General features: G+C 45.5%; 2 protein-coding genes across 2 annotated transcripts in view; both read left to right on the top strand.

Moving 5' to 3' along the window:
* Positions 1-17226, top strand: part of Oatp26F (Organic anion transporting polypeptide 26F) — a 113887-nt gene extending 96661 nt beyond the window's left edge. Inside the window, exons 2-11 of the mRNA XM_070535521.1 lie at positions 2065-3082; positions 3571-3670; positions 5656-5777; positions 6393-6563; positions 7017-7106; positions 9644-9836; positions 10357-10513; positions 12737-12930; positions 13956-14020; positions 14821-17226. Coding sequence (XP_070391622.1) covers positions 2302-3082; positions 3571-3670; positions 5656-5777; positions 6393-6563; positions 7017-7106; positions 9644-9836; positions 10357-10513; positions 12737-12930; positions 13956-14020; positions 14821-15197 — 2250 coding nt within the window. The 5' untranslated portion in view covers positions 2065-2301 and the 3' untranslated portion in view covers positions 15198-17226. The remainder of the gene's footprint in view (positions 1-2064; positions 3083-3570; positions 3671-5655; positions 5778-6392; positions 6564-7016; positions 7107-9643; positions 9837-10356; positions 10514-12736; positions 12931-13955; positions 14021-14820) is intronic.
* Positions 17227-19843: 2617 nt separating this feature from the next.
* Positions 19844-20706, top strand: part of LOC135905533 (solute carrier organic anion transporter family member 4A1-like) — a 28913-nt gene continuing 28050 nt past the window's right edge. The window contains exon 1 of the mRNA XM_065436492.2: positions 19844-19905. The gene's annotated coding sequence lies outside the window, so the exon portion shown is untranslated. The remainder of the gene's footprint in view (positions 19906-20706) is intronic.

A 20706-nucleotide genomic window follows, 5' to 3' on the forward strand; every position in this document is an offset into this window, starting at 1 on the left:
AAATCTCTTGAGGTGTTTCAGTTTAGTCGTGTGATCTTCCTAATGTTCCGCACAGTGCTGTGTGTACTGCGCCTTTTTAATTTCGTTCAGGATTGGTTTACTATGTCATCTTAACAATTAACCATAAACGTGTCGTCGTTTCTTCGTCTTAGTACATTGATTGTTCCTTTTCGGATATAATTTTGAAAACAAAGCGTGGTTAAATCGAGAGTTAACAGTCAAGCACATACGGAACCCGCCGTGGTTGCTCAGTGGCTATGGTGTTGGGCTGCTGAGCACAAGGTCGCGGGATCGAATCCCGGCCACGGCGGCCGCACTTCGATGGGGGCGAGATGCGAAAACACCCGTGTGCTTAGATTTAGGTGCACGTTAAAGAACCCCAGGTGGTCAAAATTTCCGGAGTCCTCCACTACGGCGTGCCTCATAATCAGAAAGTGGTTTTGGCACGTAAAACCGCAAATATTATTATATTATTAAGCACATACGGAGGCCCTCTTTAGTGGGACCTATAGTCTCTTTTCGTACGTTACGTCCACCACACTCACCTGTCCTCCGCTGCACGCAACAACTTGGAACGTCAACTCCGTCGGCCCGAATTCTCGACCGCCCGGGACCAGTGCAAGCACCCAGGCGGGTGACGCAAAATGTATAAACTTCGGCAGTTTGACGGCAAGCCGACCGTACGCATCCCTCGTTGTCCGTCGCCGTTTTTCTTTTTAAATTCTCCCGCACATCCATTACGCCCGAAAACGTAAGCTTCGGTTAATCCTCAAAGCTGCGGCTCGGTCACGTGCAGCACACACTTTACGATGCCGCAGAGTGCCGCTTTAAGCTGCTGTGTGTTCTCTGCGTGGTCTAGCCTAGCTGTCGCATCGGTGTCGGACGCGACGTTCTCGGCTGGGCAATCGAGGCCTCGTGCGCGGACGTCTGCACGGCCCTTTGCTGCTGCCGTCGCATTTTTTGTTTTCCACGTCAAATTTGCGCCTTATTTTTTGGGTCGCGGCTAATGCTCCGAGATAGTAATCTCTCTTTGCGTCTACGCGGAGGCTGAGGTAATTACGTTGAATGCGACTCCTCCCCGCTCGTTCGAAAGTGCTCCCCTACATTTTCTACACTTCCTTGTTGTTTTTTTTCTTTTCGCTCATTTGCCATCGTTCCATTGACACAGGGAGATAAATCCGGGGGATTACTCTAGTACCGAGCCGCCAGCTTTGATTACATCGTTTACTCTGCGGCTTAGCCCGCGCAGCCTGCGTGAATCTGCGTTGCCTTCATTGCTCTGCGAGCAAGGAAGGTCCTTTGATCTCGCTCATGTGTGGATTTCTATTTATTTATTTATTAATTTATTTATTTATTTATTTATTTATTTATTTATTTATTTGCTGACACAGATTCCTGTGACGTCGCTGACTTTTATTGATAGTGGCTTAACGCTGTGATTACTTGTTATCCTGGGGGCTTGCAGCCTGTCCGTAATGGAACGCGCGCCTACAGTCAACGTCGCTTTGTATGCAAATTACGACCGTCGACTATTGCTCGTTCCATCATCACAGCAACGCGTCGAGGTGCAGAAGAAAAATAAAAGAGATTTATTTATCAAGCTTTCTCTTGAGGACGTGGGACTCCTTACGCCGGCGGCATAACTATAAATCTCGCGCGTCGTAATTATGCGCATAATTTTAGCGGTCAAGTGTTCCGTTTCATCTGACGCTTCAGGTACCCGTTATCGTTCCAGAGGAGCAAAACTGGCTTTACCCGATACATATTATTCCAGTTTAGGCGGTTATGTGGCGGATAATGAGTAGGGAGTGGACGAGGCTGGCCGGGTCCGGTGGCAATTTAATAAGAGCGAGCCTAAATCGCTCCAGGGCGAAAAGTGCGCTGCACGGGACGTAACAATATGAGTGGTTATGTAAAGCTCGCTGTACTCTTATATTAAAGGAGCCGTGTATGTGCTTGTTTCGATCCCTACGTCTTTCGTTTGTTGAGCAGCTAGAGAAATGCAGAAACGGATAAACGCGTGCCTGCGCAACTGTTTTAAATATGATTTTTTTTTTCTCGCAGGAGGACCATTCCTAAGACGGCGGCAGCGAACGCCCACAGAAGACCGCGGAAGGCCCGAGCAGAGCCGGGGCCACTCAATCTTTCGCGAGAAGCACGTGGCTCAACGCAGCGGCACTGAAGCACTGGCGTATTTGCCCGCTACCGCCGTCGCAGCAACAGCGATTGCGTGACACGTGTACAGTATACCGTCTCTATAAATAGCATCAAGTCAGTATATATATACACACACCTCTGACCATGACTCTCATCAGCGGCGATAGGCAGCGGTTCGCGCGCGACGACAGCGTCTCCAGCCTGGGCACCATGACCAACTCTCAGAGCAACGAGCCGCTCGTGGTCGGCAAGGCGCCCGTCGTTCCGGACGCGCTCGGAGTTTCCGACGCCGACGTGCGCCCTCGCACCAACGCCACCGACGTCTCAGGCGACGACGCGGGCGGGACCTGCGGCTGGGGCTGCCTGCGACCCCGCTGGCTGCAGCGGTTTCGCACGCCCCCCTGGGTGCTGTTCTTCCTGTGCTGGGCCGGGTTCCTGCAGGGCCTCATAGTGAACGGCTTCGTGAACGTGGTCATCACGACCATCGAGCGCCGCTTCCAGCTGCGCAGCTCCGAGAGCGGCCTGGTGGCCAGCGGCTACGACATCGCGTCCTTCCTGCTCCTGGCGCCCATCAGCTACTTCGGCGGCACCCGGAGCAAGCCGCTGTTCGTGGGCGTCGGCTGCCTCGTGCTGGGCCTCGGCGCGCTCGTCTTCTCCATGCCGCACTTCCTGGCCGGCACGTACGCCTTCAGCACCGAGGCCGACAGCGAGAGCCTCTGCCTGGCGGGGGCGGTCGCCGGCTCGCAGGGCTTCTGTGCCCTCAGGGAGGCATCGGGCGGGGGCGGCGGCGGCTCCCTGAACCAGTACAAGTACATGTTCCTCGCGGGTCAGATGTTGCACGGCGCCGGCGCGACGCCCTTCTTCACGCTCGGCTGCACCTACTTGGACGAGATCGTGTCCACCAAGATGTCCTCCGTGTACATCGGTAGGCGCCGCAGGATTGTCCGTGTTTCGAGGTGTACTGTTGTTACTTTTCATGTGCGGCTTTTACTCGCTTCAGCAACGTGGGGGATGGTTTCCAGAGGCTTCGCCTCCGCGCTCTAAAGCGTTTCATCGATAATGATAAGTGAAATGTGCCACCAGTTTGGCTAGTGCATTTGTGCTAACATCTATGCCTTTCTGAAGGGTGCGGACCAGTGATCGTTTTGATAAAAGCACACACTTGCTTGAGCACCCTGACATTGGACTACTCACTAATGCTAATGCGAAGGGACTCGGCAGAGTTCATAGACTGGATAATTGTTGTGTAGTTCTCAAAGAAAACATTATTGTAAAGTTATGTCACAGTATCAATATATTACAGTTCTCGTTGTTCAGCTGATATAATTTACCAAAACAACCTGTGTAATCAATTCGTAACAGATAAATTAAGCAAAAGTCCCAAGTCATTTGTGTCTTTTTTTTCTACTGCAGGCATTTTTTACACTATGGCGATCATCGGCCCCGCATTGGGCTACATTCTAGGCGGCCAGTTTTTGAAGATCTACACTGACCTCTCCGTAGACGCTTCGGCGTAAGTATCTGTCGTAATTCTGCTGCATGCACTTGGTATATTTGAAGTTTAGCGTTAGTGTGATAGGTCGTTTGTCGCACTCAACCGGAATCGTCATGTGTAGTTTGACTACTGAAACACGAACGTGCCGCCGTCTATGTAGTCTGGCTGTTTAAAAGGAGAAGCCATAACACACGCGCAGAAACGCAATGCATGCTGCGCTGGTGTTCTAAACATACGTAGCGAAAGTTCGATTGTGCTCTTTTATGAACTAAGAATCCCTCCGACTATGTTTGGTCGTGAAGTTTTTAATAGAACAGGTCAAACTTTTCACACCGTCAGAGGGCGCATGTTATCCTTAGGAAATGTACAATGAAAGTTGTGCGCCGATGTCATGACTTCTCATAAAGAGGTATCTCATGCTCGTACCTATGCGTCATGGCCCAAGATTAGACCGACAACGTTTGCTTTCATTCTAGCTCTCAATGGCGTGTTTTCACAAGTAACTGTGGTCATATACATCCGCATGGGGAGGGGGGTGAGGGAAAGAGGCAGGCAGATTCTCCCTCCCCCCTGCCTTCAACCAAAGTGCAGTGAGCGGCCCTTAGCGGATACTTTTGAAGGCAATCACCTCCGCTCCCGTCAGGTTATCTGGTGGACGTTTTTTTCATCACGGTATGTTTATTTAAATAATGTTGGATTGCTGCGCTACGTTCCGGTTCGAACCACGTGGTTAATACCGTTCCGGTATCAACCACGTGATACCCGAACGGTATCAAACGTTAGGTACTACCGCACTTGGCTTCGCTCACATGCGTAAGGCAAAGGCACAGTCAGGGTGAAGCATATATTGCGGCCCACTGGGAGAACTGTTGTAGCGCAGCCTAGAAATTAACGCTGCGGAAACGATGCGCTCAAGCACCTGCAGTTGTCTGACAGAGACATTGAGCACGCTTCGTACCTCGTGCAAGATCTCGGTTCGCGCTTTTAATCTTTCCAAAGATATATCGGACAATTTCCGGAAAGAAACGCGACGATATTGCGATCTAATCGATACGTTCTGCAAGTATTTAACTGCCGAGGTAGATGCGCCGACCCCTGCCGCGGCGATTGCTGCTGTCATGTGACGCACTGGAAATCTGCGATGGCCCCGAAAGGCAGAGGCCGCAGCCAATCGCAGTTAATGTAATAGAAGGCGCGCTGCAGAAAGCTACAGCTATAGTCTGTAGCTGTTCATGGCTGTCAGCTCAGTAGGTCAATCATTATTCTTGCAACTTACCTGCTCCTTCAGCAGTACTAGTTGGCGATTTTCTTCGCCATGTTGTGCTGTTGATGTTCTGTTAGCTTGAGCCCACATTGAATGCTCAGCGTGTATGGCGCCATTGGAAACGGCGAAACAGCCGTAAACATGCATGTACTACAGAGCTGAGGCGCAGCTCATCCGACAATGGGCACTAGAGCTACACACTCGCGCATAGCACTGTGTGTGTGTGTGTGTGTGTGTGTGTGTGTGTGTGTGTGTGTGTGTGTGTGTGTGTGTGTGTGTGTGTGTGTGTGTGTGTGTGTGTGTGTGTGTGTGTTTGTGTGTGTTTGTGTTTGTGTTTGTGTGTGCCTGCGTGCATGATATACCAACAAATCGAATGTGCAACCCCAGTTTGAAAGACACGTGATGTGGTATTGCTCTAGTGCGTTGACGGGGTGCCACCATTGGTAGCTGAATATATTTCACAGGGTTTCCAAGGCGCCGGGGCTGATGAACTGGAATCTATTAACTAATTAATGAATTAATTAATGATCGCATATGCGTTCCCGAGCGTACGTATACTCAAATACTTTTTATCTTCGCATAGTGCATAGCCTAGTTTGCTGTAACAAAGATGATGAGCAGACCATGTGGCGGCCACAGCAGGAGCGTGGCGCCGTCTGCAACGTGACAGCGGATATCAGCGTCGGTGGTAAAATGTCGCAATGTGTAGGTAGGTAACAATAGCTTCCTCTCTCAACAGCCTCGGCCTGACGCCCTCCAGTGGGGTCTGGGTTGGAGCCTGGTGGATCGGATTCGTCGTGTCCTCCGTGACGGCAATCCTGGCCGCCATCCCCATCAGTGCCTTTCCGAAGGTCTTGCCAGGTACGGCTGATCAACTGCAGTCACAGTCTGTCTCACGTTCAGCACATTGCTGGTTCACTCACAGGCTTCGTCAAATATTTCTGAAGAGAAGGAGAGAGACAGAGAAAAGGGGAAAGGCAGGGAGGTTAAGCAGAGGGGAAGATCCGGTTTGCTACCTTACGCTGGGGAGAGAGGGGAGGAGGAGGTAAAGTGATAACAAAGTACAGATAAAGAAAGGAAGGAGCATAGACATACAATCACAGTCGGTCACTGTCGCCGCACACTGTCACCGCATAAATATTTCTAAAGCGCTCAAACAGGCTATGAAGATCACAAAAATCTCATTTCGCCTGGGAATACTAATTTCTCGGAGAACGATGTCGGTATTTTGGGAGAAAGGTCCGGTGTGGTGAAACTCGGTGATTGTTACAGAAAAAAAAATGGCGTTGGTTAAGCCACGGGGAGAAAATGAAGTGAGTACTGCTAGAGGATTAGGGATTACTGCATTTACCACTGGGGGAAGGATATGCGCTTTCTTTATATCTACTAAGTTCATGTTAAATAAACTTTTTACGCGAAATCAAACTTTCTTTTTCTTCACGATACTGTGTACACTACCTCTTTTCGCACGCTCAGGTTCGCTGAAGCTGCAGGCTCAGAAGAAGTCCGAAATGCACCAGAAACTGCAAAAGAGTGAAGCCGTGCAAAGTGGCTTCGGCGCCAGGGCCAAGGATCTTCCGGCCTCGTTCAAGATACTGATCACCAACCCGACATTTGTGTTCCTAAGTCTGGCAGGAGCGACCGAAGGTCAGTATGTGGGCCAACTTGCAGTTCTCCAGTGTACACATTACTTTTAATGCTAAACCGCACTATTTCACCGCGTTGACTTTGTTGTTTACAAATTCTCAGCAAACTTGGGAATATATTTCGCCGACTCTCGATGAAAGTACGCATTGTTACCGTTGAATCTCTGACAACCTCAGCGAACTTTTGACTCAAAACGCTGTTATATACGGTGAAGTTTCGTCAGAAGGTAACATCTTGTTTTAAAAGAAAAAAAAGTGCAGCTTTTCTGAAGTAATAAAAATAAAAGGCGCAGCTGTTTACTTTTCGCAGCAAAAGGGTTGCTGGCTTTGTCAAGCATTGGGCTTGCACGTCAATTTTAATACCACTTTTTGTTGCTATTCCTATATGCACAGATAAGAAAGAGATCTGATGTCGAATCGATTTGCACCAATTATCCCATTGCCTTCCATCCAGGCATGCTGGTGTCTGGCCTGGCGACATTCCTCCCGAAAGTGATTGAGTACCAGTTCAGCATCGCAGCAAGCTTAGCAGCTTTAATAATGGGTGAGTACGAAACGAACACTAGATATAGAGTTCTATGCCAAATTTAATCAGCCAAATTAGCTTTTACCATTTTGTTGCGCACACCATTTCACGAAGCGGGCAGGTCATATCCGCCAGCCTTTGAAAGTTCGCGCACCCTACAGTAGTGCTCCTTTCAGATCCCTTTGATGATCTCCTCGCCTCTGAGTGGCTTACCTTTAACTACCTCGGCGAGTGCTTTTTTTTTTTCGTGTCTGTGCTCAGCCTTGTTGCTTCCCAAAATTATCAGACTTGTTCTCACACTCGGAGCATGCCTTCGCTCCACTTGCTCTCCATTCGCTTCGGCGTGCCTCCAGCTAGGGCCGCCACTCAATGCTAAAATCGTCATCGTCGTTTCGTTCGTGGCTGGCGCATCGCACACGTTGCCACACGAAGCGTTTGATAGTCTTATCGATGTACGCAGGGAACCACGGAAGTTGGCTTCTCCCCACAAATACGCTTATAGTGGAAAAGCCAACTTTCACGGATATGCTTTTCAAGCAAATTAAGCGTGCACCGACATCCTTTAGGCTTGTCTCTACTGCTACTTGCAGGTGTTCACGAATGAAGTGAGGACACATCCTACTGATTATTTGCTGTATCACCATGCACATGGCAGCATTGGAACGTCGCGTCCAGAAAGTAATCGTTCACCTTACTAATATCGCACTACACCGGCAGTGGCGAAAACGCCATGGCAAGTTGTAGTTTATCACTCGTTCGCGTTTCAATTTGTGCCGATTGCACATAGCACTATTGTCCACTTCCCATTCCATCTGCTATCATACTGTACCTATACTTCATTACAATTATTATTATTATTATTATTAGTAGTAGTAGTAGTAGTAGTAGTAGTAGTAGTAGTAGTAGTAGTAGTAGTAGTAGTAGTAGTAGTAGTAGTAGTATGGATGTCCTTGATACTGGTTTTGTGATTGCCTTGTTTTTCTATTTCTTCAGCTGAACCTCTTGTTCCTTTCAATGTTCTGCTTGTTGTTGCCATTTTGTAACCTCTGCCGTAAACTGCCGGGCCCAGTCCTTCAAGCCTCCTGTTGGCTTTGACGGGCCTGAAGCTCTCTGTATCCTCTACAAAGTGGCAATAATAATAATAATAATAATAATAATAATAATAATAATAATAATAATAATTATTATTATTATTATTATTATTATTATTATTATTATTATTATTATTATTATTATTATTATTATTATTATTATTATTATTATTATTATTATTATTATCAATCATCATCATCATAGGTACGTTCATATCGCGAACAAATCGTTTGCTATCGGTGTGAAGGCGTATAGTCTCCAAATAGGGTACTGTCTAAATAGGCTGCACATGCTCGCACATACCGAGTGTTTCATGTAACTTGCACCAAGCTTTAACAAAAGTGGTACATCATAAACAATCGAGATGACGCCACTGTGCTCTTGCGCCTCTGGTTGGCAGCGCTTTCAGTCATGTTTTCAAGGAACAGAGGGCGTCTATTCGTTTGTGAAAGGAAGCGATCGGCCCTGGCAACCAATCAATCACGTCAGCATGATCGGAAATAGTAACCGATAGGCCAGTGCTGAAAACGGATTGAAACACATTCGTTGGCTTCTTTTACGGTGAGTATGTGGGCTTAGTTCTTTGGGCACACGGCGACTCCTAAGCGCGCAATGACGTCGTTCTTATCATACATTATTGGCTTTCTTGGAGCCCGTAAAAAAGAACGACGCAAAAGAGAATGTCGTGAAAACAACTTCATTGGGTACGTGTCGTTGAGCTCAATCTACAAAATTTACAATCAAGCCTATTCCCTAAAACAAATATTAAAAATTTGCCTAATTTGGCTTAGCTAATTAGCTAACTAATTGTACTTCAGAAAATATTCTGAGTAACCCAGCATGTCTACAAACAATATGCCATTGGTCTCAATTTCCCAAGATGCAACATTCCTTTAAAAAGCTTGATTTGAGTTGCAGGAAATACCCGGTGTGTTTGCCAAGCTTAATGCTTATCTTCCACAGGCTTCTTGTTCTGAAAATTTTAGCTAGCAGTTTGCACGCAGTGCCACAGCATGAAGGAGTGAATATGGCACAAGGATGGGACTGTTTATTGTAGCGCCACATATATTCTACGCACCATGCACAATCCTGACAAGAATGCCTGACATTCATGTGATGCAGCAATGTAATTTAGCCGATTTTTCATGGTCTGCGAGTGTTTGTGCCCAGTAGGGCAAGTGAATCTACTTTGAGCATCAGTCTATGTGAAGATGAATAATTTATAGAAAACTGCTGCATTGTAAAATGCAATCGTTTAACAGAGGTAATGCAGCACAAATAAATATTGAGAATTGGAATATTTTTCTTGGAACGGTCCTCATCCTTCTTATGTCTGCCTAGCCATGTTGTACAACAGGTATATATATACCTACATCGAAGTCCCTTCTCAAGTCATCCTCCAGTGTACTGCTCTTCAATGGAAATATTGACCATGCTCTTTGGCACATTCTTTTTTCTTTCAGGTGCAGTGACTGTTCCAGGTGCCGGTGGAGGCACCTTTCTAGGAGGCTACTTTGTCAAGAGGTTCAACCTACGCTGCTCTGGCATCATCAAGATGTGCATCCTTTGCTCCCTTGTGCCACTCGTCACTATCTTTGCCTTCTTCTTCAGCTGCCCAAACGTCAGATTTGCAGGTGTCAATTACAAAACAAACAAGTGAGTCGCACAGAGTTTTCATTGTTGATGTGAACAAGGGTTATATACCACTGCAAGTGTTGGTCAGTGTGCCTTTGAATGAAATAAGTGCAATTTCCATTTGACTCACCAAATAATTAATCAAACATAAAGAATATTTGGGTTGCTGAGTCATGAGGTGGTAGAAATAGAAATTTATGGCAATATTTGAATTTGTTTTATGGCAACATGAACTTGAAATTTGGCAAATTCGATGCACTGGGACCTTCTGGTTTAACATATGAGCTATGGCGTCTGCAGTGACATTTTCATCATTGGTCTTGATTTCAGCTTTATACCATCTCTAGTAACGATGTTGTTAACTCTGCTGTGGCCAGTTGTGACAGCATGGTGAACTGACAGCCCAAGCCATTTTTATTGCCTACTTTTTCATGTTCCTTTTCTCAAAGTGTGTGCAGCAGGTACCTCACGTTCACTTCGTCGTAACTTCAAACGTTCATGAATTTGTTCACACAATCTTGCATATGTTATCCTTTTACAGCCTTACTGTGGGAATTGACCGCTTTCTCAATGAGTGCAACAACCAGTGCCACTGCCAGATAGAAGACTTCGACCCCATTTGCGGAACAGACCACGTCATGTACTACTCGGCGTGCTTCGCTGGCTGCCAAAAAGTCCATCACTACGAATCAACAAAGGTGAGTCAACACATAGCACTTTGCTCTACTGAGTGCTCCACTCACGAGCCAAAGAGACAGAAGTATTGTCCAGCAAGGCATGTTAGATTACACATGCATTAATTGGATGAATCAAGCAATGTCAAAATCCGGTGTTGCTGATTTAAACTGCAGGTCCGGAAAGAAGGCTAATGGTATAGTTGTTATTTGTTGAGTGCCAGTGTAGCGTAATTAACGACAAGGAAGGGGGTTAACTGAGGGGCCCAATTTGTATTATTGATATCATAAGAAGCCAACAAGCAAAGACACCAAGGACAGCACAGGGGAAATTACTCGTACTTGCTAATTGAAATAAAGAAATTGTAAATTGATGTAAATGAAACTGGATGAAAAAACTTGCCGCAAATGGGGAATGATTCCACATCTTCCCGTTGCGCGTGCGATGCTCTACGAATTGAGCTACCGCAGCGCCATCTTCCCATGCACTTTCTGGGGTATTTATGTGTTACTACTAGAACTAACCCTGGGAGCCTAACCTAACCACCCAGAAACCTTGGCTGCGGATGTGGAACATCCTTTATGCCGCAGGCATCATGCGTATGTGATCTTTTTGGGTGAAGGCAACTGGTCAATGAACCCACACATGCTACCTGAAGGCATCAATGTTGCCCTATTCGAGACCCTCGTTATGTAATGAACAAGAACAAATAGGGTTAACTGAGGGGCCTGATTTTTATTAATGATATCATAAGAAGTCAACAAACAAATACACCAAGGACAACACGGTGGAAATTACTTGTACTTGCTAATTTAAATAAAAACAATATAAATTAATGTAACTGAAAGTGGATGATAAACAACTTGCTGCAGGTGGGGAACAATCGCACGCTACCGCGGTGCCGTCTTCCCATCCACTTTCTGGGGTATTTATGTGTTACTACTAGAACTAACCCTGGGAGTGTTAGCCAGCGCCACCACTTGCCTGTGGCAAGTTGTTTCTTCATCCACTTTCGATTACATTAATTTATAATTTCTTTATTTCAATTAGCAGGTACAAGTCATTTCCCCTGAGTTGTCCTTGGTGTCTTTGTTTGTTGGCTTCTTATGATATCAACATAGTGGAATTATATTATTTGCTCTATATGATACATATCAAAAGTGCATAGTCACAGGCAGGTGGGTTAAATGATTAGCACGTGCTCCAGCTTTGATATGGAGCATTGACACGCCTTCTGGACTGCTGACAGAGCGACTTCTACGGTTTCTTCTGCTACAAACAGCTGCGCTTGACCCAACTGTTCACATTCCTTCGTTGCATTTTAATTTCACATGGCAATGCCTGCCCTATGAATTAACTGCACAGCACTGTGTTTCATATTTGGCCAATGGTGCCATCCTTGTATCACCCACCATAGTTGCTGAGTGCCTAGGGAATTCCGCTACTGAGCACTAGCTCGCGGGATTGATGCCTGGCCATAGGAGCTAGATTCTGATGAGGTGGTTAAGGTGGTTCCCCAGTGCTGTCTCTTTTCACCAAGCAAGACAGTTAAGCAGTTAAGCTTTGTGTGCGCATTCCCTCCTTCTCCTCCTCGGTGTGGAAGATGCTGGCCATGTCTATGTGTGTGTGCGTGTGTGCAGGTCAGTGGCTTTCCCTCTGCATTGTCAGTGGTGGTTGGAAAATTCATTCAACTAACTGCCATGTACCAAGTAGTGGCCACAAGCGAGGAGAGCGTTCGCTCTCTTTTTCTCTTGCGTGAGGGCGTTCCGAGGACGCTATAAAACACGCCCTCGCCAACGAACTTCAGCTTTCAGCACAGACTAGAGCATTCGTGTCACTCTCCATCATGAAGCTTGTAGAGGTGACCACTTTGTAGCATTGTAATGAGAAGTTCTTTGCTACTCGTTACGTCAATCATCTTGTGTCTTTGCCTGGGCCCCTCCCTACTAGTCAAGCTCCAGACCGCTAGGCCCATGCTACCTACACAATCCTGGAGGTAGCAACAATTTGTAACAATCAAAAGCAGAGTGCAGGCTCTACAGGGTATTCATAAGTGACATGCACTAATGCGAAAATGTAGGACATGCTTTGGTTGCCACAACTGATATGCACATTATTTGTTTTTGCGCATGTTGCAGCCTAATGCCTGAAGCAAAAGTTTTAATGTCAGGTTGTGTTGTTTGAACGCTTTGCCTCAACTTGCGACCACCGTATGACAGAGCAATGTTAATTTGCACTACACACAGGTGTATGAGGACTGCCGCTGCATCGATCATCCAGGCCGGAACATAACGCTGGAAGGCAGGCAGGTGACCATCCAGGCGGAGCGGGATAAATGCCCCAGCGAGTGCAACTTCCTTGTCTTCTTCTTGATTGCTATGTTCATCTGCATGGTCTTCACATTCCTGGTCAGCATGCCATCACTGGCTGCCACACTCAGGTAAATTCTGTATAAGGAGTAGAGGGGGAATAACATGGCTGCATTAGTTGGACATGATACAGATTGGAGTCATGTAATGTTAAAAAAATGATGGAAAATGCCTGGCAATTTTTCTGCAATTTTGACTCCTATTGAAAAATATACATTGACCATTCAGTACTGTTAAGTACCACTGCCAAGGAAGTCCTGCCAATTTTTTTGTTTATTTGTTTCGTATAGCTATTACAGATTCAGTGCTTTGCAGCAATCGCTTTCAACTTTTAGACGAATTCATCGGAAAGAAAACAAAGAGAAGAGTAAGCACTATCTGGCATGATTTAATTAATATCTATAGAAGCAATGTTGTTGATTTCCATAGTGTTAATGGCACATATCAGGGTAGGGGTGACGGTGCCCATTTTTTCTGCCAAAGAGTTGCTGCTTGGTAAATGTGGGCTACATATCCCCATCCACATTCATGAACTACTACTGTTCTCATTTTTTTTTTGTGGGTGCCACTTTTACTGTTCCCTGCATTTCGGAATTGGCACTAATGTTTCTTTAGGCTGCTCCTGCCTTATGTTGATTTAATGCTGTTTCCTTAACAGAGTGACAAGTGCAACTACAAGGGCCTTGCGTTTTATGCACGTGAACTAGTCCACATGTGCTGGTTAATGTTTGATCCACCTTGCTGATTTGTTTGCTATCATTTAATGTGCTGATGTTGTACTGTATTCGACATATGCGCACGTTCCTCTAGCATGATCAATCACGTTAAATGACAAATGTTGTGGATAGTATTTTGGAAGAGCAATAACCCATAAATAATTTTGAAACAGCACCATGTTTAGTGATGCAAAGCACATGTCGAAAACTATAAATGTATGCCAATCATAAGATAGCATCAAACATGCGGGAAAATTTAGTGGTACTAATGGTAAATGACAGCAGTGCCTGGAGTAGTTTGCATAGGGTCAGTCATGGGTGACTTGAAGCACGCATTTTTTACTTCCTCTGAATGCTTTCCTCTTCTGGTTTATGTGCAGGTGTGTTGCAACTAGCCAGAAGTCTTTCGGACTCGGTATACAATGGATTACGGTGCGGTTATTAGGTAAGAGTCCATCTTTTTTCAAAACAAACGTGGCTTCTTTTTATCTGCTCAGATATCATAATTGGGTCCACTTGACAACTGACTCTCAACCTAGACAGATGTAAATTTAACGTCACAACGTGCTTTTTTCCATGTGAACGTAATCTGTAGAGGAAGCATTAAGTCCCACTGCCCCTATAGTTACTGCTAGTACATAAAGCCCCTTTCTCTATTGCTTACGAGTTTCGCACTTGCTCATTATTTTGATGAAAATTAAACGCTTTTCCTATTGCATTGTTGCTAGGAGGGCTGAGTAAGCTGCCTCGAAAGAAGTAATTATGAAGTACTACCACTCATAGCTGCCAAACTGACAAGGGCTTTGTAAGACCATATGATGTACAGAATCAACAGTTGTAGTGCCACATGTTGCAGTTTGACTACACTGTGTACCATTGCTTATCTTGAGGCACTGATCTTTGACTATGGCAATTGACTACATTAAGCTCCTTGTGCACTTTAATGATGTTAGCGCATGAGAGCGCGCCTGCGTGGCAGCACAAGCATGGCAGTGGTACGCTGCAGCCATCAACAGAGCCAGACGCAATACAGCTGACTAAGAGAAATGTAGAATAATTGCATGTCCATTGTCGTTGAGGAGTCATTAAGATTTTAGTTGCAAATCAAACCATATTGCATGAAAAACTCTTGCTAACAAGATGAAATTGTTATATGTAGAGCATGGGTTTCCTGTGATTCTGCCAATTCGTCACTCAGCATTCCCACTCAGCACGAATACATTTGTTTTCATTTGTCTCTTGCAGGAACCATTCCAGCTCCCATCTTGTTCGGCTTACTCATTGACCAGAGCTGTGTGCTGTGGCCTGGCTCGTGTGATGACTCGGGCGCATGTGCAGTCTATGAGAATGGCCAGATGGCTCGCAATTTGCTTGCATTGCTGGCCACTGTAAAGTTCCTCTCATGCCTATTCTTCTTCCTCTCGTGGCTCCTGTACAAGGCACCCGAAGGTGGCGATGATGACGGCGACGTCATGGCAGCCGAGAAAGAAAAGTGTGGTGTCGCCACCATCAAGCAGGAAAAGGTTGCAACTTCCCCATACAAGTCAGCCACAAATGGCTCGGTGGCAACAGAGCAGCAGCAACAAAATCATCAGAACAGTGACAGCAGCACATGGTTTTGAACACTACCAAGAGACAAAGACTACAAGTAGCATGGCTCTATGTGTAATGGTGAGGTTCGCCATAGTGATAGGCAAACGAAATCGCAGTATGAGCTTTTTCACTATGTGTCGCCAAGTGCCCACTTTTGGCATGAACTCCAACATGAGGTGAAAGCTTCTTCTGTTTCAAGCACCCATTCTTGGCAAATTTCCTGTAACAGAAAGTTTGCATTCAGTGCATATCCCATATATCATATGCAACTGTGGCCCTATAGAGAGTTAAGCTGGGGCCAGCTGGCAGGCTTTCAGTGGCCAATTGTGAGAAGAGCAACACTAAGGTTTTCATTGTTTCCATTTCCACAAACATTGAATAGCACTAGTGCACTACTCTTTGCCTCACTGCCAAACTAGAGAGCAACATCCATCTTTTGCAATTGCTGAATTGCCATGTGTGCTTGAAGGATCTTCACAAAAGTCACCACATGTGAACTGTGAATTTGGCAATTGAATGTTGCTGTTGGCACCACGAAACACCCTTGTATGCCAGGCACCAGGTATGTGTTCTTGCTCACCATCTGCCCATAACAGCAGCAAGCCCAGTTGTCTACAGCTTTCCTGTCAACTTGAGTAAAAAATTTGAGAAAAGCTCATATTCTGATTTGTGCACATCTGTGTGATGATCCAAGTTCAGGAAGAGGTAGCTGCAGCATATAGACTGCCTACAGGATTCCAGCAACTGAAAGCGTGGCGAACTTCTTGGATGTCTGAGCCTTTGTGCAATTTTTCATGCGGGAGTGAAGCACAATTTCAGCAGCACCGACATGTGATTCTCAGAATATGTTGTGCAAGTCCTCAAGGAAGTGGTGCCGTGTGAGTGTGTGAACTGTGAATCTACGGTATGCTAGGCAGAGTGCAGATGCCACTGACTATCATCATTTCTCATGTTGAAGTGGTCAAACAAAGGGACCTGTTTAAGTGAATTGGTGGACAATGATGCTTCAGCAAAACAAGCACTAAGACTTAATCATGGATACAATGAACTGTTCTGAGTGCCTGTTCTTAGCAGATTTCATGTGCGCTTTGTGACACTACCCGTAGCATATTGGTGGGGCAACATATCTGTAGATTTGTGAGAGTGTTTGCACTTACATACTGTGCGCACAAACTGATACATGAACAAAACATGTCTGAAAGCTTGCAGTCATTTTTCGTTTTGAAAGTGCACAAAATGTGACGCTGTTTTGCAATGAAACAATTACCATTATTTGCACTAGAACTAGAAAGCTCATGAACATTTGCTGCAAGAAACACTGCTAAGTGGGCAGTGCCTTAAACTGCAAATAGCAGACTTACTCACAGTGCAACTATGCTGAGAACATTTAGTTCAAGTGTTATGAAATGCCAATCGCATGCAAATTTTTTTATGCCCACTCTAGTTGTGGAATACAAAAAAACCCTTGTACATAGCTTTCGTGCCTGTTACAGAACCAGGTTGGATAAATTACTCCAGAGCCCCATGGCATCTTTCATAGCCCAAGTGTAGCTTTGGAATGTGAAATATAATCACTTATCATATAGTACTATACTGAAGCACATAGTACTAATGCTATTCCTAAAACAAGAAGTTCCCATTCAATTAACCCCTGAGCAAGCACATAGGGCCAGGCAGTTTTGAAATTACCTATTTAAATTCTTGCTGAAGAGTGTGTCGGCATTCTGCAGACTCCACAAAGTATGAAATGGCTCTTAAGAAAAAAAGATAACATGCAAAATAGACAAGGATGAGAAGGCAGATACATGGACTGGCACAAACTTTCAACTAATTTTATTTCCACACATGTGTAATAAGGCTGTGCGCATTAAATATGGGAAAAAAGATAACAGTGAAATATGTACAACATAACCATCACTTCCTTTTTTTTTATAACTAAATGTGGGCTGCCTTATTGTACATGTGTGATAACGTGCTTATATTCACGAGTCTGATGGAAATAAAATTAGTTGAAAGTGTGCGCTAGTCTGTCTCTCTATTCTCTTAAGTTAAGTTATGGGGTTTTACGTGCCAAAAACACTTTTCTGATTATGAGGCACGCCGTAGTGGAAGACTCCGGAATTTTTGACCACCTGGGGTTCTTTAACGTGCACCTAAAACTTAGTACGCAGGTGTTTTCGCATATCGCCCCCATTGAAATGCGGCCGCCATGGCCGGGATTCGATCCCGCGACCTCGTGCTCAGCCGCCCAACACCACAGCCACTGAGCAACCACGGCGGGTTCTACTCTCTTGTCCTTGTCTGTTTTATGCATTAACTTCTTCCAAAGCATTATGAACCAAATAGCACAGCAGCAAGTCTTATTGAAGTTTTATGACATAACAGTAATCTTCAATCAATGACCTGCTTTGACAGTATGGAGCATAATGACTTCATGGCTTAGTGTTCGTTCTCTTCTTCTGTGATACTGAATCCGGTGACATTTATTTATCTCAGAATGACGGCAGCCAAAGCTAACGTATTTCTTAGCGAACTTGGTGAACTTGTAACAAGCACTCCCACTTTTCCTGTCAATTGTATAATTGTTCCAAAGCTTATTTAAAATATAACTGTGTTCATCAACTCTCGCATTATGATTTGGCTTTTGGTGACATTCCTTAATACTGCCTAATCTTTTGTTATTATTATTATTATTTTTACATTATTCTATTCAGCACGTTACCTTCCGACACATGACCTTGTAATGTTTGCTTGAGAGTATTTTGACTTAGTGTCACTGCAAAATGTTTACATTTGCATTAGCTTTATGCACCTGATTTGAACACAAACAGAATTCGTATTGCATCAAATGACAGATGCCACAACTTTTCTGCAAGTAACTTGCCGATTGATTTTGGGGTTCTTTTATGTAAGTGCGAAGTCAATGACATGTGGAAGAAAAACATTGCCATGTGGAGGGGTGATTCTGGTTCTCAACTTTGACCTTTCAAATAAAAAGACGAAGTAGCATTTTTGTTCAAAACAGATTGTAAACTAGCAGAACATAGTTTAATAAATCTGGTTGGTCATTAGTAGATATAGCACGACATCACTCTGTATAGCCCCCATGCTTCCTACATCAGTGAGTAAAGCATCTTGCTTTCTATGGTTCTGTGCAGGTGAGTGGCTTTCTGGACAAATTTTTTATAAAGATTACAAAGCCAGCCTTGAAGTACTGTGTACTGCTTTGCTCACTAACGGTCTTTCCAGTGTATATGTCCTCTGGAGTCCCTGAAAACTGCTGCGACTTTTCTTTTTTTTTTTTACACCAAGAATTAATACTTATCAGCAATCCCACTGGCACCTTTATTGTACTAAATTAGACAGACACAACAGGCGAATTTCCACCGTCGGCGTCAGCAGCGCCTTGAGGTTCTACAGAAAGTGCAGCTGCAGTGAGATATGCCGGGCGCCCTATGGGGAACCAGCGCTGGAGTTTTCACGACGCCTGCAGCGCCATTCTGGCGGTCAGAACGTGCACAATGCAGCCGCTCCCGCGGACGAAAATTGCTGCTGGTAGCGGCGTTGCGTGCGCTGAAAGTTGAAGGAAAACAAAAGGACGCCGACAGTATTGTTGCGTATACAAGTGTCTCAACTACGTCGGAATGAAGAACGGTGTATCCTTCTGCGTCTTTCCATCTAAACCCTACCAACAAGAACGGAGGCGGCGTTGGATACAAGCAGTCAGGTGAGTGGAGTAAGTTCCCGTCTTGTCGCCCTGTCAAGCGGTGTCGGGCTGGTTTCTAAATCGTATTTCGCGTGTGTGCTTGGTTCATTCGATAGTGAAGACGGTCAGCCGTAGCAGCCAGTACCAAACAGCAGAATCTGCAGTCGACATTTCGTCGGAAACAAAATGACCAATAGCATGCATCATCCGGCATGTGTACCAACTATTTTTCATTCGCAATACCACCGCCAAGCTCCTTCCAATGCCACCACACCAAGCGAACGATACGAAAGGTAAATAGTTTCCATTCATTGCCAAGAATTATGTGGCATGGAAGCTGCCTTGTAATACGAGTTGTGTGCGCATACTGCCGGCGCACGCGCGACTAAGCCGCCTATGTGTTTTTACAAATGCGCATGCGGATGAGGATTCGGCGCTGAGATGCTTCCGGTAAATTTATGTAGTAAGTACTAAATGTAGCCAGGGTTGTTAAGGATCAAGCAGCGGAGCACTCAAACCTTTGCTTGCCCGAGTCAGCTGATGCGATAAAGCTTTCTTCTCCATTGACTGCTGTGACGAAGTAAACGTCAGAATTTCTTATGTCTAGCCAGAGAAGTATGGAATGCCTTCAGGCCAACCAATACTTCCGAAACCATAGCGCAGCAAGACCGGCGCTGTAGCTACTAGATTTGCGAGGCAGGATGCCACACAAGCATGGGAATGGCACACGGCGCAACCGTTAAATAAACACACGTGCTCGCCGCGACACACTGTGAAAAATATATAAAGCTTAAAAAGCTTCTTTCGTCATTCACTTGATGGCGCTAGCTTCTTTACGAAAACTGTCTACTTGAAGCGGCGCAAAAACGGAAACATGCGAACCATATGTGCGAACTATGAAACGGCCGCGGACGTGTCGTCTGGTCGAGCGGCTGGAATATGCCGCTTTTCTTCGCCAGGGCGGCGTGCAACGCACTCTTTTCGACGCGTCACCTATCCAGCGCTGGTTCCCCATTGGGTTAGGTGCGAGGGTGAGTGAAAAAAAAATGGCCGGCGCTGGGTGCACGCGCGTGGCAGCAGACGACCCCAAGTGGAGTCCGCTGCTGCCACGCATGATGACGTCACAAAAAGAAAACTTAGAAAAAAATGCATGAAATGCTAACGTTATCGTTTTGTTGTTAAATACACTACGCCTAAATAAATAAAGCATTTATTTTGAGCTGCGTTTTAAAACCGAAAATGACTGTCGGCGGCTACACACGCGTGCACGCAGTGGGAGGACCGTTGCGATTCCTTGTGGCTGTGTGGTGTGTACTGTAGTATTGAATCACTGTGTAATATCGGCGAGTACGAATAACGTTGCCGTTACGAAGCTACAAAAGCTTCGAACGAACTGTGCTGCATCCACGAAACAGCACGACATGTCGCATCATTTGGACTGTCGGTTTCGAAGAGTCGTGGTAGCACAGCGCCGACTGTATATTGGGTCACTGTGTAATATCGGCGAGTACGAATAACGTTTCCGTTACGAAGCTACAGAAGCTTCGAACGAACTGTGCTGCATCCACGAAACAGCACGACATGTCGCCTCATTTGGACTGTCGGTTTCGAAGAGTCGTGGTAGCACAGCGCCGACTGCATATTGGGTCACTGTGTAATATCGGCGAGTACGAATAACGTTTCCGTTACGAAGCTACAAAAGCTTCGAACGAACTGTGCTGCATCCACGAAACAGCACGACATGTCGCATCATTTGGACTGTCGGTTTCGAAGAGTCGTGGTAGCACAGCGCCGACTGCATATTGGGTCACTGTGTAATATCGGCGAGTACG

The sequence above is a fragment of the Dermacentor albipictus genome, chromosome 3, assembly GCF_038994185.2.
Source record: "Dermacentor albipictus isolate Rhodes 1998 colony chromosome 3, USDA_Dalb.pri_finalv2, whole genome shotgun sequence".
In the NCBI taxonomy this organism is placed as follows: domain Eukaryota; kingdom Metazoa; phylum Arthropoda; class Arachnida; order Ixodida; family Ixodidae; genus Dermacentor; species Dermacentor albipictus.